General features: G+C 37.6%; 1 protein-coding gene across 1 annotated transcript in view; it reads right to left on the bottom strand.

Annotated features, from left to right (window-relative positions):
* The window catches only part of WWOX (WW domain containing oxidoreductase), a 475,473-nt gene that overhangs the window by 449,628 nt on the left and 13,744 nt on the right, over nucleotides 1-12,101 (bottom strand). The window contains exon 5 of the mRNA XM_005422785.2: nucleotides 6,045-6,151. Coding sequence (XP_005422842.1) covers nucleotides 6,045-6,151 — 107 coding nt within the window. The remainder of the gene's footprint in view (nucleotides 1-6,044; nucleotides 6,152-12,101) is intronic.

Raw genomic sequence — 12,101 nt, 5'->3', positions numbered from 1 at the left:
ATCAAACTCTATCAGTTGTATGTATCCATACAGCACCAGCGCAGAGCTAACTGCAGATGAAAATGTAAGTGTGAAACAGCTCAGCTGCAGCCAGTACATCAACTCTGCAAGTAACTGCTATCAGTATTCAGGAGGATGCCCAACCCTGAAAGTTAGGGGCTTAACACATCTGCTATATAATTCAGACTCTGTTTTACAGCAGTTTCATTACTAACCATAAAAACTGTAACAGTGGAACTGTATAAACAAACTGAACAGTGTTTTTACTGTAAAACATGAATGTAATATAAATATTTGCCTTTCCCTTTTCTCAGCATCTGTAATGAAATCAAATTCATGCCATATGTTTATGGTGTACAAAAAAAAAAGATCTCAACAATCTATCCATGTAAATGTTGATTGTACTGTTCCATGTTTTTAACTTCATGTGGGGGGATTTTTAAGCATCTGGATTTGGAAAATAGCTTTACAGCACACATCACTCTCTTAAGGTTTCTCAACTGAGCAGATTACTCACAGAAACTTACTGAATTCTTAAACATTATGGCCAAAATCTGGTCATACATTCACATTGGTCCCAATGAGTTGTTGCCAGCAACAGAACTGGGTAATGTTTATACTGTCAATTCTCCACAAGTAACATACGGTCTGATTGCACTGCAATTAGTTAATTAAAAGATCCCTTCGTTTCAGAAAAATCTGGATCACATCCTGAAGAAATAAAAAAGGCCTTATAGTCAGCAGAGGCAATAATTCTTTAGTTGGAGTGTCCACAGCTGCAAGTGAGACAAATGGATGCAGATTTTTTTTTTTTGCATTACCAGTTCATTTAATACAAGATACTGCCCCTTCCTGCAAGGCCTTTTCCCCACAGCAAGGTTTGGATAACTCCCTTTAACATGATTCTTCAGCATGGGCACTGCTCAAGCATTGGAAAATGAAATATGTCCAGATATTGGAGGCCTTTCTAAGTGTATATTATACTGTGATGGCACGTGAGCCAGCAATACATAGTTTAGGGTATCTTGCTTTGAAACAAGACAATTCTTTATCACAAAATAATAACAGAATATTGGAAGCAATATTCTCATAGAAATTACTGTGCTCTACTTGTAGGATATTCTGAAATATTTCCTATTTTGAGGATTATTTTTAAGAGCTTTTTTTTTAGCACCACTTTGGAAACCTTTGATTCTGTACTAACAGACTGTGGTTTCAGTCAGCATTTACTACATCTCCAAAGCCATCTCCTAGGCAGTCTCCAGCTTTTCCCATAAATTGAAACCTGTCACTAACCATGAGGAGGTTTGCAAAAAATTCTAAACCAAGGACAGCAGTGGAGACCAAACACTTTATGGGAAAACAGAGTCCCTTCATTGAGGGGGAAACACACCCAGTGACCACATGAAAACTGCTGCCCATGGACTGGTAAACGTGCCCAGTTTGCTTCTCGTCTTTCTGCACTTCACAGGATCACAACTGGAATACAAAGACTCACTTATCAGGTTTTAATTTCATTCAGTTACTTAATCAGCAAGAATATAAATCACTCCTTCAGTGAAGAATACTTCAGGGGAAAGGAATACAGCAAGGAGTCATGTTTGTTTGGTTGGTTTTCTTCACAGCTTTTCTCTCTTGTCACATCTCTACCTTGTGAGTCTCTACTTAAAAAGCAAAGTCAAATGTTCTTTTTACAGTTTAATCTAATCTTTAATGTAGCTGTAGGTTTAACATTGAGGAATAATAACCAAAGAAACATTATACTTTTTATGAAATATTAAACTTACAATTTATCTTTTAATATGTACTTCAAAGACTATTTGACAGGAATAAATAAATGAGAGCTTCTTGGCAAGAAAAGCTGTGATTTATGAAATACTTTATTCATTCATATTCTTAAGTATTTTCTTGAGAATACCACTAACATCTGGAGCTATGCACTCTTATCCAAACATTCTGCTCATACTCAATTAGAAAATTATATCAATAATAATGTAAAATAAATTACCTAGCCTCTCTTCCTGGAGCATAGATTTCCATGTTTGTCAGAGCAACTATGTGTACAAACAGCACTGTAGTGTTTTTCATTAAGCCTCAAAGTCAATTAAGCTACGAATTGGAACAATCATTCCTCCTTTGCAAAGTATTGATATTTTTCTTGGCTGCTTTCAGGCCTTTTCACTACTCAAGGAGAGATTTATGTTTGACAATTTCTTTCTGATTAAAATGAATCATAACTCTAGAATTCTAATTTCCTCTTTTCCGAGCAAGAAATTATCAAACAGTTTTAAATTGATATTGAACGTCATCGTGCATGAACACTCATTTTCCAGATATCAAATGGAAAGCTATACTGATCTCTCTTTTTATCTGCTGCCTTTACACACTTTCTCTTCTTTTTTCTGTCTATATAAATGCATGTGTATAAACATTAGATTGCACCAATATAATCAACTATACCCCTCCATAAAAATTATATTTGATAGACCAGCCAGACCAATCACATTAAAACTTGTCACAATGCTTTACACAAGGCAATTACCCTTGATTTGCAATATTAGCAAAATTCTGCTGTAGTTTAGAAAGAAAATAACTGGAATACTGCAGGTTGCAAACAAATGTCACTTAACCAAAGTAATTAGCAAGTTTATATGGGTAATCCCCACTCAAATGGCTCAAATTCCCTATAAAATAGCTCTTCAGGCATAAATTGTTACAAACAAAGTTCTCTAGATTTGTCTACAACAGCCAGTTAAGATCAGTTTTCATTTGCTTTTTAAACATAATGACAGCTAATCTGAAAAAAATCTTATTTTCTCCAATTATTCCTGCTTTTTTTCTCTAAATCTTAACAATTGGATTTTCCCAAGCCATTTAGCAGTCCCATTTTGTCTTTATAAACCTGATTTTCAGCTTTCACTACAAGCAAACTGAAACTGCATTTTTTGCCTAACAACTGATTCCAAAGTACAGCAGGCCCAGAGCAGAGAGGTGTTTCTGCAGACACTCAGTCTGTGGCATTCCAGACAGGGATGTCACAAAGAGACTCGCTAGGGGACCCAGCTGGCTGGTTTTCCTTAGTACTGTTATTTTATGTACACAATACTTTATTTTTAAATGCTGCATTGCACTAGGTTTGATTTGGGTTTGGTTTTTTTTGTTGGGGCTTGGCAGAGGTGGTGGTTGGGGTTTTAAAAATTACAGGTTTTTCCATATATATATTTCAGGCTCTAATGCAGCCCATCAATTGCATAATTGTATCAAAATTTGAAATGACACATTGTTCTGTTACACACTTTTAATTATCTTCTTACAAAGTAGGTGGAACTCTTTTGTATCTACAAAGAGCGGAAAAAGAAATATTCTGTGTCCAACATCTAAGCCTTGAGTACCAAAGGATACTGCCCCACAGTAAAGTCAGCATAGGGCACACATTGCTTTTGGTAATATACATGTTTTGATAGAAATACCAATTATATTACAACAACTTATAGTAAAATTCCACACTTAGGACAGGTAAACCCACCAGAACTCCATCTGGCAACAGTTTGCGATTGGTTGTTTTTATAAGAGCATATTTCATGCAAATGAAAAGAGGTTTGGGAATCCAGTTGAAGAATGTATTTATCAGATTTCCACCCCTCAAATTACTGGAGGAACATTGTATTTAATAGTGCAGCTCAGAAACTGAATCTCAAAGATGTACAAGAAAATATAAAACAAGTGGATAGCACTATTGCTACTGAAAATCCTACCTGAGTACCATGAGCTTCAGGCTTGGTGAGACTGAACCTAACCAGCTGCATCTTTCTTTAAATTGATTCCAAATTGAAAAGTAAATCAACTTCCTTTCAATAATTTTGCTTTCCCCAGGAACAGAGGAGACAAAATTCTGTTCATGCTTTGAAGATCTTTCTAACAGAACAGTTGCAGCTACATATTGAGAATTCATCTCAATCAGATGCAGAGGTTGTTGGCATTTTTTTAAACTCTTTCATTTTTAGGAAAGGATTTTCAATTAACAACTTCCTGTAGTTACACCTATAAGCTAAAAATTAATATTTTACATCCATATTTTAATATTAGAAGCAAATCAGTCAAATTAATCTTTGTCTGTTTGTTTTCAGTAGCTGATTTTGGGGCTGGATTTTGTGTTTGTTTTCCTCAAGACTGCTTACAATTTGATGTAAATTTTAAGCATCTTGTAATTCATCAACTAATTCTCTCCTGGTTACACACTCCAAGTAATTAAAGTTCAGTAATAACTTATTCTTTCTGCTCCAGCACCTGCATTTCATTTGTTTATTTTCCCAGAGTCATAAATCTGAGGGACTGTCAAAGTGCCATAATATTAGTGCAATAATCAAAGTTAATTAGTCCCTCTCAATAAACAACAACAAAGCCATTACAAAGATGCATTGAAGGTTTTCTAGCTACCAGTTTACAGATGAGACTCTTTTTCTGAACAATTAGAATTTGAAAACTGTTAGTAAATAAATGCAGTGTTTCTGAAGTAATTTGACCTTCAACGTTCTTCATTCAATTAACAACTCATTAACTTTGGGCGAGATAATACAGGTATTTAAGACAAGTATTCTGAACTCCCATTGTCTTCAAAGTGGTCAGAGATATGGTTAGGATTAAGAGGGTAATGGGATATTTTTCAAATAAAAGATGTTCACCACTGCCTAATTTTAGTTAGATAAAACCCATATAAACAGCCATATTTAGCTGGATTGGGACTCTCAAATCCAAACAGAGTATCACCAAATCCAGTTCTATTGAAAAAGAATAGACACTATGCTGGCCTCTGTTGGAATTCTCTTAGAATTCTATCATATTGAATTTTTTTTTTCATTTAAAAAGTAAAGTTTTAATGGGATGAAAGAAGCAAGAAAGACATTTTTCCCAACCAACCCTTTACTGTAAATCAGTCATATGATCTGGGCAAGAGAAAAAGACCTAAATCCAAAGACTGACTCTTCATGAAACTCGTGGTTACAAAAATTAGCAGTATTGAAAGCATCACTTATCTGGAAATACATGTAAATAAGCACCATTTGTTTTGCATTAATAAATATTATAATTATCTTTAGACTACTTATGTGTAAATATTAATACTACTGAGTGCTCTCCCATGTCATCTGGGAGCAGCTGAAATACTTTGAGAGCTCAGGAAATAAAAGCAAAACACTCATCACTAATTTTAGCTGGAAAGAAATAGAAATCCAAGAATCTGATCCATTGGTCTTTTATTCATTTAAGTGTAGAGATGTCACCACATTCTCTCATGGAAGTCAGCAATCCCAGCAAGCTCAAACAAAAGTAGCCTGCAATCCTTGCTAGCAAATAAATGATTGTGGGAGGAATAAATTAGGACAGCTTAATATATTTTAATAAAGGGCTTAGAAGATCATTTTAAAAAAATGGGGATCAGGTAAAGGAATCAAAGAGCAACAAGGCAATAGATGGGACTGAAAAGCTGGTGTTTGTGTGAGAAAAATGGGATAAAAATGAAAGAAAGTGGGAAGAAGCTAGAAGGAAAAAACCACTGTGACAGCCTGGCAGCAGGGGTGTAAAGCCTGATGAACTCAGAAAAGGAGAAAAATTCTTGTGTTTCAAAAGTACAAAAATGACCCTCTGAAATCTCTCACTATGGAAAAATTATGGGCAAAACACTGTTTTTGGAGGACTGCGCCCATCCTCCTTTGGGTAGTCATTCACTTTGGTTCTGGAATGTCCTTTCCTATGAACCAAGCCTCAGTGGTTCTTCCAACCATTTTTTTCCCCTTACAAAGCATCCACAAAGATGGATAACAGCACATCAAGCCTTGCAGTCCAACACACTCACAAGGAATGAAAAATCTCCATCACCCACGCACGAGCAGCTGAGCAGGGCGTTACCCATAAGACAAATGACTTTTTGCTCAGACTGTGGCACGTGCCCACGATTGTGGCAGTGCTGAGTGTGCCTGCTGGCAGTGCCCAGAGGATGTCAGACCTTGCAGAGCCCAGCCCTGTGCTGGGCACTGATGTGCACTCACCCATTCCTCCAGGATGCGCTGCACGGCCGCGTCGCCTCGCGCCGGGCTCCTGCAGGCCAGGATCACACACGCCCCGTGCAGGGCCAGGGACTTGGCGGTTTCAAAACCTAGGATAAAACATGGTCCTAGTCACAAACACATCCCAGGAGCAACACAGAGCTATAAAATTACCTTTTTAAGTGCAGCTATTCTACCTGCAGTCTGGTGACGTGAGAGCCACCTGGACTCGGCTTTTAAGAGTACACATGAAGAAACACAGACACCTCAATTTGATCAGGTCTTCTGGACAATAATTGTATGTATTTTGTGCAAAACAGGTTTGGCATCTTCAAAAAACAGACTCAACTTCTCAGCCTACTGGTGTCCTCAGCTGTTGGAAGGGCAGGATTGGATGTGCTCTTTCCTTGTTTGACTGTGCACAATGTGCCACACAGAGAGACTGCACAGCCACTGTGCCTGGCAACTTCATCTGGAAGTGACAGAGCATGAAACACTGGGCTCAGGTCTCTTTAGATACACAGTTGGCCTCAGAGTCATCAATCTGAGGACCACCTGTGGCGGGGGAACAAAACGTTGTTTCACAATTCAATTCACTAATGAAAAGCTGCATAGAAGTCGGTCCAAAGTAAACTTCATTAAATGGGAAAAAATCTGTGAGAATTTAAAACAGGAGATGAGGACTTTTGGGTAGAGCAGAATGCCCATGAAGTGCAGAGAACTGAGCCAGAACCTGGGTTTCTACCAGGAGTGAGCTACTACATATTTGTGATGCAGTCAATGGTATCACTGGGTGTCCATCTCCATGGAGAACTGTGCCAATGACAGGAATTGCTTTCTAGCTGAAAGAGGCATAACACAGCTTAATGAGTTCAATTAGAAAAGCCTCAACTATGAAAGGAAGAATCAAACTGAAATGCCCAACAATCTGAGTATGTGAAGAATGCAAAGAGAAGAGGCATTTGTTTTAGCGTTATGACATTTAAAGCATGTTCATAATTTCCTGTTAAAAACTGTTTACCAAAAAGCCTATGAAGATGGGCTGTCTCACTTCCAAAACACCCTGGAGCAGCAAAACCCAGTTACAGCACAAAACATAACTTATATTATAGAAACAACAGACACCAAGACAAATTTATACAATTTTCTGCAATTACATACTTATGGTATTTAAGTCCAAGCAATTTTCCTGTATCTCCTTTAAAGCCATTCACTGCACCAAGAAACTTTAATTACCTGGGTAATTCATTGCATGCACATGAATTCAGCTACAGCATATGCAAAGATTTCCCTTGTTCCTAATTCCACTTTAAGCATATTTAACTAGAATTTTTCATGTAACTAATCTAAGATGTACCATTAGCTAGCTGTTATGCTTCTTGTTTTGCACAAGAATACTTATTTTGACTAGCTGACTGTATTATTAAAAACTAGCTGAAATGCCTGGGAATAGTTTTTATTGTTAAACAAAGATTGAGAGCTGGTGGCCAGATTAATTAGCAAAGCATGATGATGTTTTGCTAACTCTACCCCATGTCACACTGCGCAAAATAATCAACTGTGCAAAATAATAAATTCCATGCCATTCTCCCCTGTAGTTAATAACTTCATACTCATTATAAACTAAGTAAGTTACCTGCTGTGAGTTTAGTTCATTTTATGCCATCTCAACTGTTCCCTGCAAATGTGGAGAGCAGTGTTAAGCACTTCGCTTTAGGATGTCCTTGCTCTTCTCTGAGCTTCAAAGAGTGATTCTTCACCCTTAGGCAGACGTGTTCTGATCTTTACATGAAATCATGTGCTAAAAAACCTCCATCTCAATGTTGTCAGAGGTGAAGTGCTGACATGTCTCCCCATCAGACATATTTTAAACTAATTCACAAACAGTCCTGCACTTAATTTAGGACAGATACACCTGCAACTTCTAACTGGAACACCTGAAGGAGAAGTTTGGAAGCACCTCAGTATCCAAGTCTTTTTACAGCTTTAGCTCTCTGGTTCTTCTGCAACAGTTAATGCTTTTTTCTTCCCCCCTAGTATCAAAAAGCTTAGACAGGTAAAGCTTCCTTCTTCCCTTAGCTTCTAGCAGGCTGGAAAACATCTCCTGTCAGATTCACTGTGTTAAACTAAGTCTGTTCTTCAGCAAAATGCAACTATATTTTCAATATACAGTAAATTTTAAAACCTCAGCCTAACACATGGATTGAGTGAAGTACAAAACTATTTAAACTCTATCAATAAAAATCTTACCTCTCTATAAAAATTACCATTGACTCACAATCCACACTGAATGTGGTTTCACACACCAAAGTTAAACCACAAAGATCATAAACACCCAAACAGTAAAACCTTGAAGAAAAAAATCACAGCAGGGTTACATAGAAAGAGAAGCCTAAATAACTATGTAAGGGACATGCACAATTAAGGAACCAGAGCAACCTTAATTCTTAATTACAAAAAACCTTAATTACAACAATAACTCTGTGGACTTCAAAAGAAGTAAAGATTTTCTCAATACTTCACTTAATCTGAGACTGCCACCACTTAGGGACACAGCCTTTTTACAGCGAGGGGACACTAACAGCAATGACATTATTTCTTGGAAAAGAAACCAAGTGATATTCTCCAGAGGTGAATCTTCCCTGTACCACAGCACCAGGTTATTGCAGAGCTACTTAACACAGGTAAAAGAGACAGCACAGCTCACTGCCAACAAGTTACACACTAGTTGTGGGGGTTTTAAAAGTAGGGAAAAGTACACTAGAAAAACAGCACAGAATTACAGACTTGGGCATCAAGGTCAACCAATTACAAGGAATAAAAGAGACTCTTCCCCCAAATGTGACAGGAGAGTAACATACTTAACTAACATCCACTTTGGAAAAGTAATCACTGCATTGTATGGAGTATTTAAATAAACTATTTTGAGCAAATGTTTTATAAAACTAATTTCAAGCAATTGCCCTGGAAATCTCAAGTTTGTGCTGAGATCAACTACTCTTGCTGCTGGTGCTGTGGCTGAACGAGCTCTAATCCGACACTCAGAAGTGAAAATCCTCTTTAAGAATAAGACATACATGGGGATAAACATTATGGCACAGTTCTACATCACCAGCTAACCTAAAGGACTGGGAGCAGAACTAACAAGAGAGCTACAAGCATATGGGATTTGCTAGAGACATTTAAAACCCTTCAGCCCTTCCTTACAGAATTTGTTCATAAAGACTCAGAAATTAGCACTCAATTTCATTCTTCATCTTCTTCCATGATTGTTCAATACTCCCACATTCCTGGCTATCTGCAGTCACTGCTGCCACTGAATTTTGGTGCAGATTTTCAGCTAATGGTGTCAATTAAGAAGCAGTTAGCATCGCTCAATTAATGCCAGCTACACTGTGTCAACACACACCAGATGAGAACAGGGCTCTGTCCAATGGTGCAACCTCCTCTGTAAAACACAGAAAAGGATTCACTGAATGGAAAAGTATTTCAGCTATTTCTTGTTTAAACAGAGAGCATACAGTCCATCAATCAGGGGGGATATTTTGTAAAGAATTTGCACCAGGCCATCACACACTTTAAAACATTCCTTTATTTCAAATATAAAGAGGTTTGAATACACAAGAAAAATTCAAAAACATTTTAGACAATAGCAAGTTTTCTTCAGCTTCTCTACCTTTGCCCAAATACTCCAGGATACCTTGGAGCTGTCCTTTACCACAATTTGAAACACAATGATGTCATCTTTCTTTGAACAGCTCAGTTCTCAGTGTAAAAGCCTACAGGGTTTGCTTGCAACAAACAGTCTTTAAAACTCAAAACAGACTCTCATTCCAACTGCTGCATCTCAGCAAACAGACTGTTTTCTGATTCTGGGGACTCAAGAGAACTACATATAAACAAAAAAGAAACCTGTGTCATAGAAATCACTTAGATTTCTTCAAATCTGGAAGACCTAAACACCAGTGAAAGTGGATCAACACTTCCTCAGAGCAGGAGTAAAGATGATTCAAATGTTCTACAAACAAAGTGATAACGAATTCTTTTCAGGCTGAAATACTGCAACACTGAGGTGTGATTTAGAGAAGAATCTTCTGCAACTGGGATCACTGCTGCCTGTGCTGGTGGATCCAGAGTGCAGCATCCAACAGAGCTCACACAAGCACATGCAGAACATCACATCATTGACAAACTCACACCTTTCACAGCCAAAAAAGCACCACACATTCCACATCAGGATTGCTTGGCCTCATCCACTCTGCTTCAGTACAGATATTTAGGATAAAATCTTAAAATTCAACTTGCTCCAAATGCAAGTTTTCAAGCAACTAAAGCACTAAGATATTTTAAGAGACTCAATTTAAAACAAGCAATTCCCAGAGAATACTAATGCTGCCTTTGTTCCCATGTGTTTACAGACACAAGGCAATGACACATACTAATATTTTTCATGGCAAAGTGTGATTTTTATATGAAAGATACATCCTGCCTCTCCCTTTGTGTGTAAATTGGACAAACGTGTTTTTCTTGGAGGCATGAAGCACAGAAAAAGCCAACACAAACGAAACAGGATGAGTAATGCATTGGTTCTGTTTTCCATCTAACCAACCCAAAACTATGCACTTCTTACACTTTTTTGCAGTACACTACCCTGGGTAAGGCCAAGTTATTCTTGACAGTAAGTGCACTGCTTTTGTCACTGACAAAACCCCAAAATATCTTGTTTCCTCTGAAGGGAGCACGAGACTAAACAAACATTTTAAAATGCCCTTAAATTAATGGGATTATAAATATCTGTTGCTGTAAAAAATTTAAAATGCATCATTTGAGGGTAAGAAAGCTGAATTTGTGATGGATGGTGCTGCAAGCAAGCAAGAACCCAGCACAGGGACCATGTCAGGCACATACATCACAAATGTGCTGCAACTGAGAGCCATGGGGCTGCAACCAGACCTGGTATCTGCTCCAGCTCACTGCCCAAACACACCACTAACCCAACTCTACAAGGTCCTCACTCCAGACATGAAGGAAGCTGGGATTTGAGGCCTTTGAGCTGTTTCACCCAACCCTGATCAGTATCTCAGCTACCCAAAGGTCCCACAGCAGATCCAAACACGCACTGCAGATCCTTCATGGCGCAAAGGAGCCACTTCCCAGCATAAACACTGGAATAACAGCCAAGGGCTCCAGCCTGGAATGAGCCCTGGAGTGGGAATGCACCACATTAAATCCATCATATCTGGAACTAGGGATTATTCTGTTTGAACTTTTTATTCTCAGTGTTTCTTCAAGCATAGAATAAATTCATGTTTTCTTTTGATTGTCTTTAAAAATGACAGTGTGGTTTCCTGCAAGCGAAGGTAGCCAGTTTTCCTAACACAAATCAATTACTGTAATTTAAAAAAAAATCCAAATATAGCCAAATGCTAAATCTTTTAATGTTTACAGAGAATTTATTAAAGAGCTTATTTTTCTGTTTGTATACAATTTTTTCCATTGTAACAGGTAACATATTATGAAGGCAGACAGGCATCTGATAATGAAGCAACACAACTTCCCATTTTCTAAATAGAAACAACCGTTCCACCTGAAAGTGTATTTAAATGTATTGTTACCAAGTCAAGTCAAATACAGTTACCGTTTAAAAGAAACCTGGAATAGCACTTTGTCTCAAAATAAGCAGAACTTACTTTAGTGTGACTCATTCTTTATTTTAGTAAAAAACCTAAATTATTCAGAATTATAAATGCTTATATTCATAAGGGATAAAAAATATTTTGTTAGACTGTAGTTATGTTAACTACTTCTATTTTTGCTCCAAAATAAACACTTCCAAATTAAACATTTAACTGAAATCTGGAATAGCAGAAAACAACAGATCTGCCCATAATGTAAGTCAACATCAAACCAGCATCTTGATGAAACCTGGATCAGGTGTGAGCAGTCAAATTTGCTGTGACATTCAGGGCACTCCATGTCTCAGCAGTAATTACTCCTGAAGGTTTGGCAGCCATGGGATAAGTGACCAGTTCCTTTGTTTATTTGCTTAAATAAAGCCAG

This window comes from Geospiza fortis, unplaced genomic scaffold (assembly GCF_000277835.1).
Source record: "Geospiza fortis unplaced genomic scaffold, GeoFor_1.0 scaffold97, whole genome shotgun sequence".
Lineage (NCBI taxonomy): Eukaryota > Metazoa > Chordata > Aves > Passeriformes > Thraupidae > Geospiza > Geospiza fortis.
Note: the sequence above shows the minus strand (reverse complement) of the source record. Positions and strands in the feature narration are given on the sequence as shown.